The sequence below is a fragment of the Bos grunniens genome, chromosome 1 (assembly GCF_055505025.1).
Source record: "Bos grunniens cultivar Pamir isolate PY7600 chromosome 1, Bosgru_T2T1.0, whole genome shotgun sequence".
Taxonomy (NCBI): Eukaryota; Metazoa; Chordata; class Mammalia; order Artiodactyla; family Bovidae; genus Bos; species Bos grunniens.
In genome coordinates, this window is record NC_141165.1 from 111,377,155 (window position 1) to 111,400,088 (window position 22,934).

General features: G+C 36.2%; 2 protein-coding genes across 5 annotated transcripts in view; one reads left to right on the forward strand and one right to left on the reverse strand.

The window, feature by feature from the left end:
• Positions 1-5,252: 5,252 nt before the first annotated feature.
• On the reverse strand, positions 5,253-21,849 carry PCNP (PEST proteolytic signal containing nuclear protein). Of its 2 annotated transcripts, XM_086409310.1 has the most exons (6): positions 19,969-20,054; positions 14,976-15,153; positions 14,738-14,900; positions 11,981-12,055; positions 8,330-8,385; positions 5,253-7,102 (listed from the first exon to the last, which is right to left on the reverse strand). In XM_086409310.1, exons 2-6 carry the CDS (start codon positions 15,029-15,031, stop codon positions 6,976-6,978), a joined length of 477 nt encoding a protein of 158 aa, XP_086265436.1. In that variant the 5' UTR covers positions 15,032-15,153; positions 19,969-20,054; the 3' UTR covers positions 5,253-6,975. The 2 variants fall into 2 exon arrangements, with proteins under 2 accessions (XP_086265436.1, XP_086265430.1); XM_086409304.1 differs by lacking the exon at positions 14,976-15,153 and having other exon boundaries at positions 14,738-14,952; positions 19,969-21,849.
• The window catches only part of SENP7 (SUMO specific peptidase 7), a 185,573-nt gene continuing 182,214 nt past the window's right edge, over positions 19,576-22,934 (forward strand). Inside the window, exon 1 of one of the 3 annotated variants that reach the window (XM_086409127.1) lies at positions 19,576-19,776. The gene's annotated coding sequence lies outside the window, so the exon portion shown is untranslated. The remainder of the gene's footprint in view (positions 19,777-22,934) is intronic. The other 2 variants (XM_086408931.1, XM_086408961.1) reach the window with 2 other exon arrangements.

The following is a 22,934-nucleotide window of genomic DNA, read 5'->3' on the forward strand; positions in this document are numbered from 1 at the left end:
ATATTTCTTTTTATTAAAATCACGGCATAATAATTATATATTCTTGAAGTATTATTTAGGAACTTTATTTTCAGTCATGGTTACATGGGTAAATTCATAGTTGCTACTGATCTAACCATTTCACATTAACTAAGATTAGTCATGGAATTCTAAAAGCAGTTATATATATAATAGATAATATAAATCTTTATATCTAAATATAATTTAGATATATATTAATATATATATAAAATAAAAGCAGGAATAAAATAACTTCAGCTATATAACTATCATGAGATCAGGAAAATACTGCTGGATTCTGAGTGAAATTCATTTTTGGTGTATTTGGATGACATCAATCAGTTATACTTGTCATCCTTGATATTCTACATAGTATACAACTTTTTTTTCTAAATATTAAGCAATGTGAATTCAGCTGATAAGAAAAATAAGACACTCCCAAAGAGGACTTATACTTACAAGAAAAGAAAGTTTAGAACAGAACATCTACATTAAAAAAACACAAGATGTGAATAAGAGTTCTATGTCCACGTGCAATAATTTAGTAGGTGTTTATTGTGATGTAGCCCAAGGCTTTTGGTCTGAAAAGTTCTCACATCCGTGAGGCCCAAGCATGACAGCTAATTTACCTTATTTAGAGATACCTCTATTCCCCACTCAGTTCTCCAGTTATCAAAGTAACGTGGGATAAACATAGAAAATTTGGAAACTATAGGGAAATGAAGTAAAATGTAAATAACTAAAACCAATTATTACTAACAGTGGATTCTTGTGGGGGTAAAGGGCTACATATCACCAAGGGACTTTTCATGCAGAAGTTCAATCATGAGTTTCCAAAATTTGTCTTCACTGTGGCGATGGGAAGCTTGGTATGTTGCTCTTCCCTGAAACTAGCAGCTGTTATCTCCTCAAAGATCTGATTTCAGCCTCTGGGCCCCTCCTCTGAGATGTCTTTCCCTTATTCACTTATTCTCTCAGCCTTGTGGGTAGTCAGTTTCTACCTGCAGTTGCTACTTCTACACCTGAGAGTTCTGATGTTAACAATTCTTTGTATTAGTTTGCCCTCACTGATAAAATGCTGAAGAATCTTTCAAAAAAATTCAACACCTACTTCTGATAAAAGCTCTTAGGAGAGCTGGGAATTTATGGGGACTTCCTTGGTGGTCAAGTTGCTAAAATTCCATGCTCCCAATGCAGGGAGTCTAGGTTCTATCCCTGGTCAGGGAACTAGATCACAAACGCTGCAACTAAGAGTTCACATGCTGCAACTAAAGACTGAACATCCAGCATGTTGTAACTATGGCCTGGCACAGCCAAATGTTTTATTTTTTTAAAATTAGGAATTTATGTTTTGTTTTTAACATGTTTACCTTGGTCCTAAAGTCAGGGGCTTATTTAAAACCCTGGAGACATTGCTCTGAGAATAAAGCAAGGATATCCATTTATTCTACTACTGTTCAATATTGTATTAGAGGTATTAAGGAATACAATTAGACAAGAAAAATAACCACAAAAATTGATAAAAGTCATCTCTTTGCAAATGATATTATGGTACACCTAGGAAATTCTTGAGAATCAATGATAAAACTCTGAAGAATTTAGTAAGATAGCAGGAGACAGAATTAACATATAGAAACTGCCTTCATATCCTGAAATAACCAGCACATGATAGAGAAAACCTCATTTTAATAGCAACAAAGATGACTGACTATTTAGGAAGAAGTTTAACAAGAAATATGCAAAACCTATGAGAAAAAATTTAACACCCCAAAAATACAAAAGCAGACTACTTCTGATTAGGATGGCTTAATATCATAAAGATTTAACTAAAAGTAGATCTTGACCTCAAAAATGCACAAGAATATACTCCAAGTGGATGAGGAATCTAAATTTTAAAATGAAACAATACATTTTAAAATGAAGCACTACAAAAACAACATGAACGCATCTTTGACTTCAGTATAGAGAAAGTCTTTATAACTAACAAAATTGAAAATCAATAAGCAAAGTTCACTATATATAAAAGGAAGCTTTCTGTATTACAAAGAACTCCATAATTAAAGCCAGAGGCAACTAATAATTGGGATAGAATATTTACAGAATATATAAAGTTAAAAAATGACAGATTCTTAAAATTTGAGAAAGACCAAAAACCCAATAATAAAATGGAATGAAATAGGCTATTCATAAAAAGAATCTCAAACTTCCCCTAAACCTGTGAAAAGATATTCAATCTCACTCATAGCTAGAGAGATGCAAATTAAAATGACTCTAACATCCCATTTTAAAAAACCTATCAGAGATGGCAAAAATTAAAAAAGCATGGCAAACACATTGTGCTGGCAAGGCTGTGGGAAGAGGCACTCATACATTTCTGGTGGGGAAACCAACTGGTACAATCCTTAAGGAGAATTTGACAATATCTAATAAGAATAGATATGCATATGTATATGCATATATATTTTTTGGCCCAGCATCCTACTTCTGGGAGTTTACCTGAAGGAAGATACATCCCAATAAAAAAATACACGTGTACAGGTTATTCAATTACAGCACTGTAATGGCAAAACATTGGGAATGACCTAAATGCCCATACAAATAAGAATAATTGCACTGACTATGGTATATTCCCACAGTAGAGTATTATGCAGCCTTTAAAAATTTTTTTTGAGAAAGATCTCCATGAACTGGCATAGTTTCCACGATATACTATAAAGGGTGGGGCGGGGTGGAGAGGATAGGATTAACTATATTACATTTCATGTAAGAAATCAGATATAATAAACACCGATTTATTTATTTATTCAAAAGGAAACAAGGATAAACCAAAGATGGATTACTTATAGGGGATAGGTGCAAACAAGACAGAAAGGACAGGAGGAAGAGAATGAGAAAGAATAGGGAGTGACATGTTTGTACAGTTTCAACTTTTAGACCTATGCTAATATTTCAAATAACATTAACAAGGAGTGAGCAGGAATTATGAAACACAAATGCATTACAAGTGAGTAATACAACCACCCTAAAAGGGGGAGCAAATAACTAACCTTTGTAAACCAGTATTTTATGTACTTTTAATACTATAAAGGAACTATATACAAATACTGTACTCTGGTTAGTAGTTTTTCATTGGGAAATTACGAATAACTCTGGAACTACCTTGTGTATTCTAGAAATTAAGCACATAAGTGAAAAGATTATAAATAGTCAAAGTCAGATTTCTTACTGTTGGACGAGTAATAAATAAGAAAGGAGAAAGACTAGAATGAATCTGGTGTTGGTGTTGTAATGGAAGTATCTATATGAACTCAAGGAGATACATACATAGTATATACATACATATACACATACAATTCACACACACAAATACATAACACCTAACAGATCTAGAAATTGATACAGATGTATATATACATACATATTTTTCTAGCTCTGTTAAGCAGGCTGGAAGCAATGACACTTCAGTACCAAAGTGTACACTTAGTGCAGATTTTGGCTTCTAAATAGGTTTGAAAGGAACCATGGATGCTTACAGAAATCATTGATTCTAAGGTGAGAGAAGAGAAAATACGAGATGAGTCCAGAACATCTTCTGGTGCCAGAAAATATTAAGAATGGTGACATGTCAAAAAGGCACAGGGGCCAATGCAAAGGGGTTTGCATGGGCAAATGTGGGAGTTTGAGTAATAAAATATATGATAGTAATGCACTCTAACCTATAGAATAACATTAAAAATACATGAGCCCATTATCAACATAGTATTTGAATAAAGAATGCAGATGGAAATTTCCGAACAGAATTTGAACTACTAAAAGTAGAAGCAAAGATGAAAATAGAAAACTCATCATTTGGCAAATCCTACATTAATAACTGTTTCAATAAAAAGCCTAAGGAAAAAACCCCCAAAAACAAAAACTATGAATGTCTGCCAATTAGTGGGCAAAAATATGAGAAATATGAGACAATAATTTCCCCATAAGATACTAATTACAAATGGAAAAATTACAAATTTGACATTGGATACATCTGGCAAATACCACCCTAACCAAGTGGTCAAAATTAACATTACTATTAAGAGGACATGGAGGAGGAAATGGCAACCCACTCCAGTGTTCTTGCCTCTAGAATCCCAGGCACAGGGGAGCCTGGTGGGCTGCTGTCTATGGGGTCGCACAGAGTCGGACACGACTGAAGCGACTTAGCAGCAGCAGTAAGAGGACAAACTGACATCATGTGCTTGCAGATGCACTGAGTATCCATCAGGTGTCTTTTGCCAAAAGTGCATTAAACAATTTAAACATTAGGGAAACCCTAAACTGGGAGATCTTTTACAAATTGGCCTGTACTTTTCAAAAAGTCTAAGGTCATAAAAGACCGTAGTTGAAGATTCGCTTCATTATCACACTTTGTTTAACTGTCATCTCTCTTAAACTCCTTTAATCTGGGACTCTTCGGAGTTTGTCTTTTATGACCTTAGACTTTTTGAAAAGTACAGGCCAGTTTGTAAAAGTGGAGCAAATGGTGAAATCTGAGTAAGGTCTGTAGAATAGTAGTAAAAGGTGACAGTGTTTTAATAATGTTAATTCCCTGATTTTGACAATTGTCCTGTGGTTATATGTTGTCACTAGAAGAACATGGGAAATACTTCATATATTTTTGCAATGTTTTCTAAGTTTGAAATCTTCTCAAAATGAAGTTGAAAAAAATTAAAAAGTATCTTCATCTCAGCAAGAAAGTAACTTGAAAAATTGCTCCACAGTGTATCAAATTAACCTTGATAATTAGTTATAAGAAAACAAATTAATAGCCTTAATTTGTAATTAAACTAGAAATGAATCTTAATTCTAAAATGTAGTTCAATCTTTTCATTTACTAAGACTTGACCTATTGGACAAGAGCATTGTAAACATTAAGAAAATATTCAGAGATACTCAATGGCAGTCACTAGTAACAGAATACCTTCTAACACTTAGGAATTTTCGAAGATATGCTTTGGCAAGGACTTCCTACAGCACACACTAGATGACATTTTGGCAGTAGAGGGAGGGGAGAATTTGGATTAAGTCTCTTCAAACCCGAGATACCATAATGCTCTCAAACTATGTGCTCAGTTATGTAGATTCCAAAAAACAATTTTAAATCTCCCATTACTTCAGCCAACAATCTGGGCAACAGTAATAACAACATGTCTCTTTGCTTAAAACAAACAAACCCAGCAACAATTAACTGGAACAGAAAATAAGAACACTAATAGAGTTTGACAAATTTATTGGTATTTTAGTAAAGACAATCATCTTAGTTGTTTCTCTCCCATCTTGACCGTAGGTTGATATTTGAGTCAAGAAAATGAAATGTAGGAGAGGGATGTTATTTCAACATAAACATGAGAATGAACAAAAATGGAAAGTCTGCCTACATTAAAGCAAGTTAAATTCATGTATCTTGATATAATTAAATCATGTAAGTAAGAACTAATAGTTCTATATACACTTCCATTGTTTTACTTGGGGCTTATTCTAAACTCAAATGCAAGTGAACAAAGGATTAGGAATATATACAGGCTGCTTCTCTGGAGTTATTACTTATTTAAAGAGCTCAGCAAGTAGTTACCACCAATCAGTCTGAAGCTGCCTCCAAATCTAACATTGTAGTTTTCAAGGAAATCATTATACCGTATGTTTTTTCTATGTGTGTCTATGCTTTAAAAGATGTGTTTAACTGTCACATTAAAAAAGAATTCATATACAATACAAAAATACAAAATAAACACAATCCTACAACACATAGATTAACAAAGTATATGTGGTCGAAGATTCCATAAAATATGTTTAAAGATGCATTTTCTTTCATTTTCAGTATCTAAAATGTGCTTTTGAGAGGCCACTGGTTAGCAAGTATACAGTTAAAGTAAACCATATTTTTGTGCTAAATAAGAATTCCTGTTAATAAGTTCAAATCAAATTGGATTTCACAAGTTAGTAACATAAATGCTTTGATAAAATTACAGAAAGTGCATCTTTCTTATCTTCCATCGTCATACAATGTTGCTCCCTCCCACCTTTTTTTTTTTTTGGTGTTTATACCCTTTAAAAAATAAGAACAGCCAAACATTTAACTATTATGTACATTTAAATTTTTGGTGGTGGTTTGTTATTTTAAAAGAAACAGCTTCCTTATGATTTGCCTCAAGATCTGGTGGAAATGCTTACAGGAACTGGCTAATAACAAAAATCAAGAGAAGCACATTCAAAATACTGATTTACTTTGGTAGCAAATGTCTGTTCTTTGAAGACTAATGAAGGTAGACAAGACCCTTAAAATGAAGTGGGCTATTTTAAATACTCAACAGTTTACATAAAATTTTAAAATGTTCTTTCTAAAGAGCTTAAGCATCTGTATGCACTGATAGCAATGCAATAACTAGTTAATGATGATGTGAAACTAAACAAATGCCCATTAGGGGAAAAAAAAAAAAAAAAAAAGCTGTATTTTATCTAATTTACTTTCTCAGTCAATAGTCCAGTAACATTTTCCTCCCAATACAATACTCCCTTCTCTATAAGGCTGTTCCTGGGAGCCAGACAAGTTTAGGTTAATAAGGGAGTTAAGTTAGAGAGTAACTGCCTACAGTTTAAATAGACAACTTTTTGCTTCCCTCCTAATGTGCTAATAGTTGTATCTAAAAAAATATGCAATTCTTAGAAAGGTACCATTTCTGAATTTTTTAGTATCTGTAACCTTTGGAAACTAATCACATGAAACTACAAAATTAGTAAATGTCTCGAAATCTGTATATAAAACATAAATTACCTCTAATTTCAAATTCTCATTTATTAGTGTATCACTCAATATTTAAAAAAAAGAAAACGAAAAAAAAGGCGGCTCCAAAGATAGTCTTATACCATTCCTTAAAAAAGGAAACTGTTCCTTTTAACTTTACACCCACCCCACACCCCAATTTCAAAACACATCATTTAATTGTCTTGGTCATGGACATTTCCAAGATGAGATTTTATATTTCGCTCCCATAGCTTCTGGTTATCAGAAAACCCATGCTTTCCTTTATTGAAGGAATTTGGTCCTGCTGATGTTGGTGTATCCCTGTGTTAAAAGAAAGAAATTTATTTAAAATGTTATATAATGACTTTTGGGCCATGTTTTTAACTCTTTCAAAATGTCTGTTTGGCACCCATTATAAATGGAGGCCAAACATCAGAAGCTGCAACAGATGTTTTTAAAAATACCCTTTCCACAGACCCAGTCCTAAAATTTCAGATTCAGTGGGCCTGAGGAGGAGCCAGGTAAATTTGTAGATTTAACAAACATTTAAGGTGATTCTGATAAACAGCTAAAGGTGGCAACCACTATAGTTTTAAAAACAGTTGCTTGTAACCCACTGTGGTTTATTTGCTAAGTTATGTCTGACTCTTGCAACCCCATGGAGCCCGCCAGGCTCCTCTGTCCATGGGATTCTCCAGGTAGGAATACTGGAGTGGGCTGCCATTTCCTTCTCCATGTGACCCGTTAACAGGGTCATTAAATGAATTTGGTGACTTGCCAACAGTATTTACAAAAAATGAAATAGAAAAAAAAATGAAGATGTATCACATGTAAAATGGTTGTCATATTATGAACATGTTTTGATTTTAAATGTTTAGATATATGCAGGTATAGATATGGTTTATATTTCGGTTATAATGTCAGATGTATTTTTTACTTTAGAGTCTTGTATGAAAGGGAGGCCAGCAGACAGCCACTGGGACTGTTCCCACTGGAACCAAAGGCAGAGTCTTAAGACTGATGCTGAAAGACTTAACATTTAGTTCTTGGAAGAATATACATTTGCTAGAAATGGGGGCATGGTAGAGGCCGTTTTGAAGCGCATGTTGATCTGAAATTAATGTTATTTCCATAATAACAAACAGAGGAAAATTTAAAGATGGTTTTTATCTTATTTTGATATTTAGCATCTATATTACCAAGGAAAAAGGAGCACATACAATCAAGATTAAGTGGTGGGAATGATACTATAAGTGAGATGAGTGAAAGCCATTTCCTTATACCTGAAAAAAATTTTAAATCGGAAACATTTCTGTTTACTTGAAGAAATATAGATTACACGTATCTGAAAAGAAATAGCATTATATTGTTGCTATTTTTTCTTAAAATACTAATTTTCTCTTATCAGGAGCGATATACTGGTATATTAGAAAACAAAACTGTTTTGCCCAAATATGTAAGAAAAGCTTGAACACTAATGGACTATGTGCAATTTATTCTTGCTTTAAATTCACTATAATTTTCTACGATATTATATAAAAATTATACCTTCCAATATTCTTCATCCTCATCTTTGCTTCTGGAGGCATTTCCTCTGGTTCACTCTGGGAAAAAAAGAGACGCACAGAAATGACTGCATATAGATACAGCAGACTCCTGAACAATGCAGGGGGTGGTTAGGGGTACCACCCCTGACCCAAACCTCCTCAAGTCAAAAACCTGTGTATAACTTTACAGTGAGCCCTCCATATCCATGGTTCCACATCCAAGGAGTCAATCAACTTGGGATAGTGTAGTACTGTAGCACATGTTTTGTGAAAAAAAATCTGCGTATAAATAGGCCCATGCAGTTCAAACCTGTGTTGGCCAAGGGTCAACTATATTAAAATCACTTGATACTAATAATGCTACATTTTATATCAACTGTAAATTTTGGTTAAAAAAGTAACATTTTAACTACATTAAAGAAACCTATGCTTCAAGTGCTGAATCTGCAAAAAGAACAAATTCTGGTAAAAACCTGATACTTTAGAACTAAAACTAGTTGTTTACTAGAATCTACATGTTGTGTTAAATGCTTTAATATGCACTACTCTGAAAACTCTAACAATCCTACCAAATGGGATGAGTATCATCATTCAAATTTTGTAGCTGAAGTACGCATGGTTAACATGTCCAAAGTCACAAAACAGCTGGACACCAAAAAAACACTCTAAACCACTTCACTGTATTGCTCCTTCTCAAAAATGTCTTCTTTACTGTAAAGACATCTTGAAAGCTCATTCCTTACTGCTTTTCCACAGTTACAGCTGGTGAAAAAGAATGTGACAAGTGTCTTTTAGATGTTTTTATGTGTAAATGTTACTGCTGAGATAAATATTATTTTTTTAAGCAGTCATCTCAAGATACACCTTAAAAAGGTTTCTACTGGTCAAATCTGGGACAATTTGAGCATTATAGCCTATTGAATAGGCTACACTTGTATAAATAAGGAAAAGCTCTTCCTTAAGTGAGACAATTAATAAACATAGACAGGAGGAAAGATTGAAAAAAAAAAAATCACCATTTGGCAAACGTAATAGAACTGATTCTGGTAAGAATCATCAATGAATGTTAACATTCATGAATGAATGCTTAAGTAGTTAGGTTTTTTCATGTATTCTTAAAACATAACCCCACAAGATAAATTTTAATTATAAAAGGCAAAACAGTACTTTGACAGTAGAGAGATCTGGCAGACACCACTTAACCCAATGATCAAAGGTAGCATTGCCAGTAACAGGACATATTGACACATGTGCTCCTGATATAATATGCACTGACAACTTGGCATCATTACTGTGGTACACCTGCCAAGAGGAACATGAATCTAATAATAAAGGAACATCAGACAAATCCAAACTGGGGAACATTCTACAAATTAAACTAAAGAGAACTGAAAAAGTATTTTTAAATTTCAAAATTAAACAAATGAACATGTTCTCTGTCCACTATACTTCAGACTAAGATATATATCCAAGGCTAACTATGTTCCACAGAAAAATAAAAACCAAATAAAGACTTTATTTCCTTTTTTTGGCCGCACTGTAAGGCATGCAGGATCTTAATTCCCTGACCAGAGATCAAACTCACGCCCCCTGCTGTGGCAATGCGAAGACTTAACCACTGGACTGCCAGGGAAGTCCTCAGATGAAGATTTCAGATGCATTTGTTCTTTTAACTAAGAGACAAGTTTATCCTTAACTATCATTACCATTTTGTAGCAGAAAGAGTGCTGTCTGAACCTGTCTAAAATTTCTTTAAAAAAAGGGAAGAGAATACAGGACGAGAAACCAGAAAGCCAAGTTCTAGTTCTAAGTTATAGATGACACTTGTGTGCATCAGCACATACTCATGCACTCATAACTTAATTTCTCCATTTGGAAAATAAGAATAACCATATCACACAACTCACAGGGATATATGGAAGGTAAAATAAAGACATGTGCAAATACTCAATTTGTTAGATATTCAAAATAAGCATTATGTAAGTGCTTACAATTTTCAGCCTTTCTACTTCTGCACATGGTATTCCCTTCTTCCTATACTGTCCTTCCCTGACATAATCTGTAGAGGTCAAAATGCTACATAATCTCTTAAGAATTCTGGTTAGACATGAAAGAAAACATTAAATTTAAGTCGATGCTTTTCAAAAATGTTTTTGAGGGAGAGGGACATAAAAAGGTTTTTCCTCAACAGAATACTACTTGGATTTCCAAATACCAAATAGATAAGAGAGCAGACATAAATGAAATAGCAGCAGGAGACTAGAGTCATGCTTGTTAGCGGATTTGATTCCTGGGTCGGGAAGATCCCCTGAAGAAGGGTTTGGCTACCCATTCCAGTATTCCTTGGATTCCCTGGGTAGCTCAGTGGGTAAAGAATCTGCCTGCAGTGTGGGAGATCTAAGTTTGATTCCTGGGCTGGGAAGATCCCCTGGAGGAGGGATGCAACCCACTCTGGTATTCTTGCCTGGAGGGGGGCAGAGCAGCCTGAGTGGGCTGCAGTCCATGGGGTCACAAAGAGATGGACACAACTGAGCGACCAAGTATGCAATACCACAGTAGCTCCTGAGACATTTCCACAGAACCCCAGAACTCTAAGAAATGGTTTAAAAACCTGTGATCTATATTTAGGTCACTTCACTTTACAAGTTGGAAAACTAAGGGTCCAAAAGGTAAACTGATTTAGTTGAAGGCTCTCTGTTGGTTAATAACTGAACAGGACGGGAAAAGAACCTAGGTCTTCCAACTGCCAGTCCAGTGGTCTTTCCATAACACCGCATGCATCGAGTTACCTGGCCTCTCTTCCTCACCTAACTCTCTTATATCATTTTATCTTTTCAGGTACTTTTGATTTTATCTTGGACCATTTTATGTGTAAGTCCCTGTACTGCTAGGCTGAATTCCTAGAGGAACATGTCTGATTTATCTTTCTAATCTCACTCTACCTAGCATACAGAAACCAATCAAATGTGTAGAATGAGTAAATGTCCAAGGGAGAATACAGTGATAACCACTGAATTTACCTATCCAATCATTCCATATTCATCCTTGCCTAAAATTTCTACAAAACCTCCAGGTGTCAAACACAGCTGCTTAGCATTACCACTTGTGATTTGAAAGCTGATATCTTAATTTACAAAAGTATTCCTTGGTTTGTCAAAACCCTGCCTAATGTTTGGGACAGAGGAGCCTGGTGGGCTGCTGTCTATGGGGTCACACAGAGTCAGACACGACTGAAGCAACTTAGCAGCAGCAGCAGCACATTTCTTCTCTTAAATATTCTTGCCAATCACTCCAGCCCCACGTTTTGTGCTCCTCTGAAGGTATAATTCTTATCCATATTGTTCTTGGGAGCTATTACTCAGGTATTCAGAGCACACATACGTATTATTACTCATAATGAGCATTTGTTGATTTAAGTTCCTTGCCCCCCAAAGTCTATTTTAAATAATCCCACAACCAAATTGATAGAAATATCCAGATTGTGCAGATGTCATTAAAAAAGAAAAAGAAAAAACACACACAAACCCAAACTGTTAAGAGTTGCCAAAAAAAAAGTTCACTGGTACCATTAATACAACTTGACAATTTGCCACTAATGTTGTCCTTAAAGAACAGGTTAAAGTAAAACACAGAAAACTAGCTATCAACTTACATCTTCATCTTCATTAAAAGCTGCTGCTACTGAAAGGGTTTTTGGAGCAAGAGTTGGAACCGGTTCTTTAGGCTTCTGAAGAAGAAACATTAAAAAGAGTATCATTACACAATGTTTACACAGGCTTATTTAACGACAGGAATAACATCAAAGATGCAACGTTACATTTTCATAGAAACATATAGTAAGGAACTAAGAACAAACTTTGGAGAAATCCATTTTCTTTTTTGAAAATGTGGGTTATCAACAGTAGATTTTACTTTATTAATCATATGGCCATTTGTTTTCCTCCTGTCAAAGATTTTCTAGTTAGGATCTATAATTTAATATCATTTACATAAAGGTACTTAGTACAGGTTAAGAGAAAATGAATATCAACACTCGCCCATAGTAACATTAAAATTAAGCACAGATTACCTTGAGAAAGACACCAAGATTCATCTTTCTCTATCAGCTGGCTGCCACTGGACAGTGCCACTTAGAGATCCGAGGGGTACTGAAGTGCTCATGAAGTACCCAAGCCAGAAAACCTTTACTTCAACTTGCACATTCTATTGTGAGGTCCTGTTAACTAGATCTCTATTAAACAGACTTTAATCTCCCCCTGCCTTCTCAGCTTACTGGTTACCACGTTACCAACACCTAAGGCCCCTTAGCATTTCTTGCCTGAACTATGTTAGATTTACCATTTTCCTGCCTTCTGTTGTTTTTATCCCTCTAATTCTCTATACTAGTACCAGGGTACTGCTTCTAAAATGCAAATCTGTTTATAGGGTCTACAATAGTTCCATGACTCCTCCAGAACCTAAACTAAAACCAAATTTTATTAGGGACCTTTATGATTTGGTCCTATGGTCTTATTTGGGGGGCTTTCTATCCCTCCATTTGACTACTACTTCCTAACAATGAGCAATTTCCTGAATGCATCATGTGGCTTCACATTTAAATTGCCTTTGCATAAGGTACCTTGCGCATTCTGTGCGCTCTTCTGCAACTAAGGAACACAAGCCCACAGCAGCGAAAGGACTGAATCTTAATTACTGGACTGCTAGGGAATTCCCTGCATTAAACTCTCTTTTTTATCTGAGTCCTTTTGCCTCTTTCTTGTATTTAAAGTCAGCTCTAGCATCACCTCCCCAATAAAATCATCTCTGAGCTGCTGAAACAAAATTAACCATCTCATATTATATAACACAAACACCTTTATAAAGTGTGTACTTTTGAAGAAATGAAAATGTTCATTTGGAAATTATACATAGTGACTCTAGAAAACACCCTTTACTCTTAAAACATGTCATGTATTTGATGTTTTACACACAACTGGAGTATTCCCTGGTTGTTTGACTATCTTTTCATATCATATAATCAAAAGCAACAGTTTCAACTATTTTCACATCCTACATCTCACTTCACCAAGATTATGTTTACACTTTGGTTTATTTTATGAAAAAAAAGTTTGTTTTCTAAAAGTTTAAGTTTTAGTGAATAGGCCTTTTTAAGCATAACCCTCCTAACTAAAATGATCAGCAATTACTAAGTCATTTCAATTACTTAGAAAAAGTACATAAGTATCTGACTTATGTGGTATGTTCAACCACAGTAAAATCTATTACCAAGGGGAACACCTATACGAGAAGTGTACATGAGAACCACATCTTTAATGACAATCAAAAAGAGTAAATATTTATGCAGGTGGGTATATGCAATGTTATAAAAAACAGATTAAACCAAAAGAATCAGCTCAAGTAGGAAAAAGAATCATGAAATAATGAAGTTATATGCTGAATGCCTTTTGTTCAGACTAAATTTTTTACAAAAAGAGAAGGCAAAACAGCATATGGCAGGAGCGGGGGTTCTAAGGAATACTAGCTTTATAAAAACTAGACATGTCGCTCAAACACACGCACTCTAGTAGGAATCTGATCCATATTTTTTCTCCTGATCCATTTAAAAATCTTTGAATACCTAATGAAGATATCAAGCTGTATATACCTAGCAACTGAGCATTAATTTTCACAGGACATGAATAAACCAAAGCAATTTTAATTTTAGGATTATACTCCTTATACAAGAATGTATAACCATATTCTAAAGTCAACAGCAATATGCTATTAAAGTAACTTCCTTTTTCTTAAAGAGGAGACCTATTTAGTTGAATTACAGGAAATTATCTCTTCTGTAGATCAGAAATAGTCAAATGTCTAATGCTTCAATCTAATATTTCAGTTATTTTCCAGACACTCAACAGTTAATAAGTACTAATTCAAGGTTTACATCTAAAAACAAGAAATCAAAAGTTGATTTACAAAGGACTATTATCATAGGTTTTCATACTCAACATCCACTTGTAGCTCCAAAGTAAGTTAATCAGGAAGCTCTTTTTAAGCAGTACCTCACTAACATTAATCTTTTACGACACAAATGATTTCTAGAGATACTATTTTTTAACATCAGTATATTATATTTTTATTTTTCAGAGGTTTTGCACAAGTTAGGAAATTGTAAGCTATTACTTTATAAGTCATATATTGCCTACAATATTTGTTCCTTCTCATATTCCAAACCTTTTTAAAAAACAGCTTGAGTTATAATTTATCCAGACTTTTCTTGAATATACTAATAATTTCTTAAATACTTACATGTTATAAGTTCATGCACCAATGTATCATTTTATACTTAATTTATCATAATCCAATAAAAGGTTTCCAAAACACATCCTTAAAACCCATTACAAATATAATATATAAAATAACTCACACTTGAGCCAAGTTTGATGGATATGGCTGAGGCTTTCTTTGTCGTCTGACTACCTATGGCAAATCCAAACTTGGAGATCTTTGTAGGCTTTGTTGGGAGGTCTGCAGTTTCATCTTCAGCTGATCGCTTCTCAGCGCTGCGACTGGAATTTTCCCCTCCATTACTGGAAGAAACAGTCTTAGTTTTCACAGGTTTTTCTGCTTCTTCTTCAGGTCCTGGTGAAGTCGAAACAACTTACCAAGATGAGCTATTTTTACTGAGCAGATTGATGGGAGCAGCAACCTCAAAAAGCATCGTTATAAGGAAGATACCTCTGCAGTTGTCACCTACTGACCCAACAGTCTCTTCCACTGTTTGTTAGAGTATACAGCAGGAACTGAGATTGTGTGGCAGTAGAAGAGGCTCCCATGAATTAACTAGCATAAAATACAGAGCAATTTAAAATTATAAAAATAGAGTTCACAAAAGACCCTTCAACTAAACACTCTACGTTGCATAATAATCTAATTACCTGTGGAATTTTGCTTTTCATAAATTAAGAACTATAAACTCTTCTACATGAACTGGTTTGTTGGCAATTAGTCACATCATAGAATAATACATTTGACTAATAAAACACCTAATATTCTTCAATAGTATACTACTAGTTATACAAAGTACCTTTTTATGACCAGCCCATTATGTCCCAAACTACATAGTACAGCCTGCAGTAACTTTGAGTGACGTGTTCTTCATGAACATTTCACACAATCTTTAGAAAGGAACTTCAAGGAAGACATCAAGGTCATCCCCTCTTTAGTAACTTAATTCTACTCTCAAAGCTTGATTATCATCTGTTTAGCCTATTCTTAAAGAGTGATCAACAATTATACTTAGGTTCACACATTATTTTTTCATCATAAAAACAGATGAGCTAAAAATGATAATTTCTAACAGAAGGCACACACATGTAGACATGGAATGCAAGATGTCTTTCAGTAATTTTACTTGTTTATATTAACAAATGAAATGAGTTAACATCTTGAACGTTACACATGAAAGCTATTTAAGAACATACTGGGAAGCAAGACAGAAGAAAATTGGCTGATTATTAAATATTTTCTTTCCCAAGTTTACCAATTTACCCTGTACAATGTACACCAGATGAATATTTATGGAGAAAGAGAAGATTCTCTAAGGAATGACCCTGACAACAGTTTGGAAAACATGACAAAAAGCAAGAATGGGTGGAAAAGGGGAAATCAAACAGACTGACGAGTAATAAAGGACAAGAGGTTATCAATCTATATAATTTTGGAATGATGGGATAGCTAAATTAATAAGCACTTTGAACAGAACATTTGATTTTGTTTACAGGAAAATAAAAGAAACTCTTTATTACCTTTAGACAAGGGGTGAAAGTTGTAATAACAATGTAGGGGAGAAATTAAGCAGTATTAGGTTTTGGGATTTCCTTAGGAAAGAAAGAGCATTGCAATGGCTGTCTGAATTGACTTATTTAGATATAAAATTACAAAAGCACCCAAAGAATGTAAGATTGCTACTCAATATTTGAAATATAGAATTCAATTTAGAATTTCTTAAAAAGACAGTATTATGCAAACATTATTTTTCAGTCTATCACTAAAATCATTTATGCCAAATTTTATTCTGTATCCTTATAGTTTTAATCAAGTATGAATTTTACAGTAAAACCCAAACAGTGATAACTACTACTTCTCTGCGACTGGCACAGCTAAAACTGAAAACTTATTGGCTCTATGTATTGAAACACATTAAAAAAAAACAGTGAATTTACATATAGAAGCAATCTATACACCACTAAAGGCACAAGTTTGTGCAATCACAAACTCTGAAAAACATCAAAACAAATAGCACAAAAAGAACATTTAGTCTTGATTCTAGTGTAACTCTGCTCTTTGAACTGTGACTCAAGGGCTATCATTAGTCAAAATTTCTGGTTCTTTTAAAACCTATCTATTCTGAATTCTAGGAATCCTTTTACCCAAAAAATAGTTCGGGAACAAAGAATCTAGAAAAATCAAAGCATAAATATGAGGAAAAGTGAAAAGGATAGTTATTACTATAATATTAATAACAACATTAAGTGTGAAAACTAACTGAACTAATCTGTGCTAATACATAGAACGTAATACTATCTGTCCACTCCTATGATGTCTGGGGAAGATTTCTATAATTACTGCTCTAGAAAAAGGTAACATGAACAGAGGAGTTGGGAAAACTACTATTAACTAATCAACTGCTAGCAACTCAAATTTTATTCACATCTGTGTTCCTGTCATCTGAAGAGGCAAACTATCAAGACCATTATAAAGTGTTTTAAAGTCCATTAAGTGTTTTCCCTTAAATAAACATGTACTACTCTAGCAGTTGGTGGGGTGGGTGGGGCTTGTATTCATGAACTGCTGTTTTCAATTTATTTACTGAGATGTATTCTGTTCTGGCACTGTGGAAAACAAAATTTTGAATGGTCACAGATTAGTAATGTGAAAAATCTTAACAATGTGACTTACATTTTAAAGAGTGAAAAAATATGCAGTTTTAAAAAAATAAATCACTTTATACCAAACATGGACAGTTATTAAATTATTAGATTTTTTATCAAGGAGTATCTAAATAAGAGATTTTATCTAGTTTGTATTCTGAGCAAATAAAATGTGTAGATTAGTTAATGTGAAATCAAACTACACACAGTACTAGCATTTCTTTTTTTCTCGTCTTTCATTGACTAGTTGAGGAGGAGAGGTGGGCCTTGGGAGTAAAAAAGGTACCTTACTTTGAAAAAATTACCTAGTAAGTTTTAAGTCCATAAGGATACCCTTCCTGACCCATTTGCATTCTGGTAGCTTCTTTGTCTGAAAAAAAGAGTATATCCACGTCTCTAATAGGACTGGTGTGCAGTTTAAATGAGAATATATTCAAGACCCTCTTGACAGAAGAAACATCAATTTCATTAACATAGTTATTAGAAACATAAAATAGCTTGAGGTGAGTATGATTACAACATGAATAGCTCTAAAATTTCTACTTATTTCAAGGAGCTACAAAAATTTAGCCAAAGGGAAGAAAAAAGAGAAAAGCTATCCAAAGCCTAACCCTTAACATTATCCCTCCCCTAAAGGTGAGAGCAGTTAGTTCAAGTAAGTAGCTTCTCTTATTAATATAAATTCATGTTAACTTCTTAAAAAAAATACTTATATTTCCAATTTAATGGACTGTTCAGTAGGAGTTAAAAATCAGAAAAATCCCTAGATACGCCCCCCCAATACAAACTGGCTAAGTGTTAAATAGTGCCTACTTGCCATAAAATTTTATCAATTTAGCAATATCCATGGATGGCGTGAATGTTTTAACTATGTTTTTTGGCACAACTTCATTAAAAACATGTCATTCAAAAATGGTTAACATGTAACTACTATTTTATAAAGGAAAGCACACTCAAGGCAATTATGTAGACGTTATTAAAGAGTATCAGCCTAAGTCACTAACAAGGAGACAACTTCTGATAGCAATTTAGTAAAAAAGGTAATTTTGTATCACGCTCATGACAAAAATATGCTAACACAGAAACACCAATATTCATACTACTGAATAAATTATCCCTAACTGAAAGGGTGGTGGATAAATTACACAGTGGAATTATTCTGACACTTATGGTACATTTTTCTGTTTTGTTTCGGCAACTTCAGCCACGTGAGGTGTGAAATCTCAGTTACCCCGGCAGAGACTGAACCCAGGCCAGGCAGTGAAACCCTGGGAAGCCTAACCGCTAAGCCCTCAGGGAATTCCCTCAAACTACATTTTGGCTCACATTAAACACAGATACTCTCATTCAAGACAAAAAACCATTCTTAAACGGTAGTCTAAAAGTCAGATAAGGCTTTTTAGGCTACAGATCTTGGTTTTTCCTCAAACTAATTTTAATTGTAATTTTACTTGCTAAATTCCAATTTTGGCCACAAAAAGCCGCTAAAGAGGTAGTACTAAACGGTTTAAACTGTTGTTTCATAAGCTGTTTTACTAGTAAAACAACAACAAAAAAGAAGGGAGGGGAGTGGAAACGGTGAAAGGAGTTTAGGCTCAACTAATAGCACCTTATGTATTTTTAAAAAAGGAAATTCTGGGTCCAAAGTAACCAAATACTACACTTTTTTCAATTTCGTTCCCAAGTTAATTCACATCAAACTTGTTAGGAGGTCCTAACAGTTATCTTCATATACTACTAATTTTATGTATTATCTCATATTAAATACTTTCAGGGATAAGACTTGAAGAATTAGGACAGTGTGGTACTTAAAACGTTCTAAAGACAGTATCAGTTCGCACGTCTTAAATTAGCCTTGTTAGGACAAAGGGACGGGAAAGCTTGAGAGATTACATGATGTTTCTTTTCCTTAATGCACAAGACCCAAATTTAGAGGGTTGGAGGTGACAGAATAAAGATAGCTGCAACCTGAGTTGACATCGTAACAAATAGGGAAGAGTCACACTAGCCTATTTAGCCACCTAAATATCTGGCAGGCAGCTGGCTGGCAACAGCCTAGGACATAAAAGGCAGACAGTTCAAAGAAAGGCAATCAAACCCTAATCCTAGACCCCAAAGATTAAACCAGGAGACAGGCAAAGGTATTCCTCTTTCCCTCCATTGCCTCGACCCAGCCCTTAGAGGATTAGTATTAGGCTTAAAAATGAAGGAATGAAAAAGGCCAGGACAGTCCACTTTCTCAGTGAAAAGGGAGCAGCAAACTAACTCCTAGGTGTAACTGAGAGGCCGGCACCGTCGGAAACTCGGCCTGCGGCCAGTTCCTGCGGTCACTGCTCGGTGACTCGCACTGAGTTAGCGCGCGTGTGCGTTTTGTGTGATGTGCGTCTCCGGTGTGGCGGTAGCGGCTCGGGCACCGCCACTCCGAGTCCCACCCCGAGTTCGGTCCCCCTTTCTGATGCCCATCTCCCTTCTCTTCGGAAGCAGGGTCTCTGCTGGGGCCAGGAGGTGACGAACAGTGACCGGCTCTTCCCTGGTAAGGAGGCGATGTGGGCCCGGATCCCAGTGGGCCGCACCGGGCGTGCCCGGGGCTCGTCTGGGCCCAGCACCTGGCCGGGTGAGAGCCAGATCCGCCCATTCTCTCCCCAGTCTACTCCCCCCACCCCGGGAGGCTCAAAGAAAGGCTCAGAGCATCCCACATAGCCCGCGACGCTGGGGTTGTGTTCACCTCCGGCGGCTCCAGCTCGCTGTGGCTTCTCAGGCTTCTCCTCTCCCGCCTTCCCGTCCGCCATTTTCCCCGCCGCGGCCTCCCCTGCAGCCACGCCAAGGACGTCACGGCCCCGCCCAGCAACCATTGAGCTTCAGAGCCAGCCGTGGACGCGTCAGCCTAGAGCGACCATAGCGAATGAGGAGAGGACCTTTCAGAAACGGAAGTGGATATGATATCATCAGCGAGCCGCCTATGAGGGAGGGGCGGGGTAGGTTGGGTGGTACTGTAGAGAGTTTACGGGGGCTTTGCTAGGGGTTGGTTAGATTTTCTTGGTCCAGTGGCGGATTGAGAAAAGTGAGAGGTGAGAGCGTAACCCTGGAAACGGTGAGCTTATGTGATGTTTTTGCCAACTGAGGTGTGGTTGCAGCTGAAGCTAGCAGGATCTCTCATTCTGGTTTTGCTGGATCATGTGTACCTATTAAAAAAAAAAAAAAACACAAACCAAATTCTTTTTCCTACTTAAAAGGGAAATCCACGTTTATCGAGCGCCCCCTTGTGTCATACCCTATATCGTTTAATCATCATCATCTGCTGCTGCTGCTAAGTCGCTTCAGTCGTGTCCGACTCTGTGCGACCCCAAAGACGGCAGCCCACGGGGCTCCCCCGTCCCTGGGATTCTCCAGGCAAGAGCACTGGAGTGGGTTGCCATTTCCTTCTCCAATGCATGAAAGTGAAAAGTGAAAGTGAAGTCGCTTAGTCATGTCCGACTCTTAGCGACCCCAGGGACTGCAGCCTACCAGGCTCCTCTGTCCATGGGATTTTCCAGGCAAGAGTACTGGAGTGGGCGTTTAATCATCACTACTGTTTAATTGGAACGGTAATCCAATGCGAATTGTTCTCTTAATTAATGTGGTAATCTTAATGTGGTGAAGAGTCTGCCTTAAACGCAGGAGACGCGTGTTCGATCCCTGGGTCGGGAAGATCCCCTGAAGTAGTAAGCAGCAGCCCAGTTCAGTGTTTTTGCCTGGAAAAGTTCATGGACAGAGGAGCTCTAGGGCCTACAGTCCATAGGGTCGCCGAGTTCGACACAAATGAGCGACTGAGCACACACGCAGCACACAATTAGCTGTGAGAGTTGAGGCTAAAGAAAAATTTGTCTAAGGTTATAGAGGCAAGTGGTAAAACTGATTTTTTTCTGCAAGGGATTTCTGTGTCAAGACACTTGATTACCTAAAGATCGCAGTAGTTTCTGCCTTTCTTAGAAAACTTTAGTTGATTCTCCGGGTTTGCAGAATGAAATCCAAGCATCATATTGGGCCCCATCCTAACTTTTCAGCTTCATCTTCCCTTTTTGTCTATATTTATACTGCTCTCTTGCTATTCCTTGCCTGTGGAACTGTAGTTACTGGGTTTGCTGTCAGTGTTACAGAAATTGGTCTTAAGGAGTCAGAACATCGGTTTGAATCCCTTTACTGACTGAGTAAACCTTCAGCATTTCTACAGACCTGTGTTTCCTTCTCTATAAAACAGAGATAATAATTTGTACATCCTCAGAGAGTAGTCTTGGGGATCAAGTGTGATAATACAATGCCTTGCTTTGGTCACTTTGTACTTCCCTCAATATATATATGTATTTAAAGGTCTTCCTAGATGGTTCAAAATTTCTTTGCCCACAGAAACCATTTAAATAGTTTATTTTCTTTACAGCACATTATACGGCTCATTTCATATGTGAAATGTGCTCTGTATCTGTGAGTGGATGACTTGTCAGGGTCCAAGTCTTAGGGAAAGCAGAAAGAATGGAAGTGTGTTCTGTCACCATGACAGAAACAGGGTGGTTTGCTGATACGGTGATTTGAAGTCTTGGGTTCATCATCTATGACAATATGTAAAAGTGCCCAGCAAAATATTTTACATAGTGTGCTAAGTTGCTTCATTCGTGTCCAACTTTGCGACCCTGTGGACCGTAGCCTACCAGGCTTCTCTGTTCATGGGATTCTCCACGCAAGAATACTGGAGTATTTGCCATGCCCTTCTCCAGAGGATCTTCCCCAACCAGGGATCTAGCCTGCATCTCTTACATCTCCTGCATTGCAGGCGGATTCTTTACTGCTGAGCTACCAGGGAGCATGTAATTAATTCATGTTTGTTTCTTTTTCTTAGATGTGCTCTTCAAAAGTTACTTAATGGATGATACTCTCTTGTTTTGTTTTGGGGCCACACCAAGTGGCTTTTGGGACCTTAGTTCCCCAACCAGGGATTGAACTAGGGCCCTCAGCACTGAAAGCATGGAGTCCTAACCATGGGATGGCCAAGGAATTTCTGAGACACTCACTTTAATCATTTTTTAAATGGAGACATAAACATGAGCTATTCATTTATAGTTACAAATGTATTTACTCATAGATGCTTCTGTCTTTAAATGACAAAAATGAATTTTAGAGAGGTCACATAAAGCTATCCAGTTCCATGTACCACACTGTAGAAGTTAAAGATGGAAGATACTAACCCATTCGCCTGTCAATTCCTTGAGGTCATATTGTACCTATCTTGCTCACCACTGTTTCCCTCAGACCTAGATTACACCAGTTTTCAATAAATACCCATTGAAGAAGTGAATGCCAACTTGCAGGAATCACCCCAATAAATGGATTAAGGGGTGAAAAGGCAGTTGGGTGCAGGGCAAAGAGCAGCAACATTGATAGAATCACACAAAACTTAATTTATATTATAACCCTGATATTTGCTAATTCTGTGAGCTTGAACTGATAAGGTAATCTTAATACATTTTAACTATAAAAATGTACCAATACTTATAGGGTTCCTGAGAGGAGTAAGTGTGATAATACAGGTAAAGTTTTGTAATACATTGCCTGGCTCATGGTGGGTACTTGCTTAACAGTAGATATTTTTTTTGCAGTCTCTAAGAGCTACTCAAATAGTGACTTAATAAGCTGAAAATGAAGATTAATAGAAACAACAAT

What these genes read in the sequence shown, in the direction of transcription:
- PCNP (XM_086409304.1), bottom strand. Translation starts at nt 20,095, where the DNA reads ATGGTTGCTGGGCGGGGCCGTGACGTCCTTGGCGTGGCTGCAGGGGAG. An exon ending in GCGAGCTGGAGCCGCCGGAG is followed by an intron (nt 14,953 to 19,968) that starts GTGAACACAACC and finishes CGACTTCACCAG; the next exon opens with GACCTGAAGAAGAAGCAGAA. An exon ending in CCATCAAACTTGGCTCAAGT is followed by an intron (nt 12,056 to 14,737) that starts GTGAGTTATTTT and finishes TTTCTTCTTCAG; the next exon opens with AAGCCTAAAGAACCGGTTCC.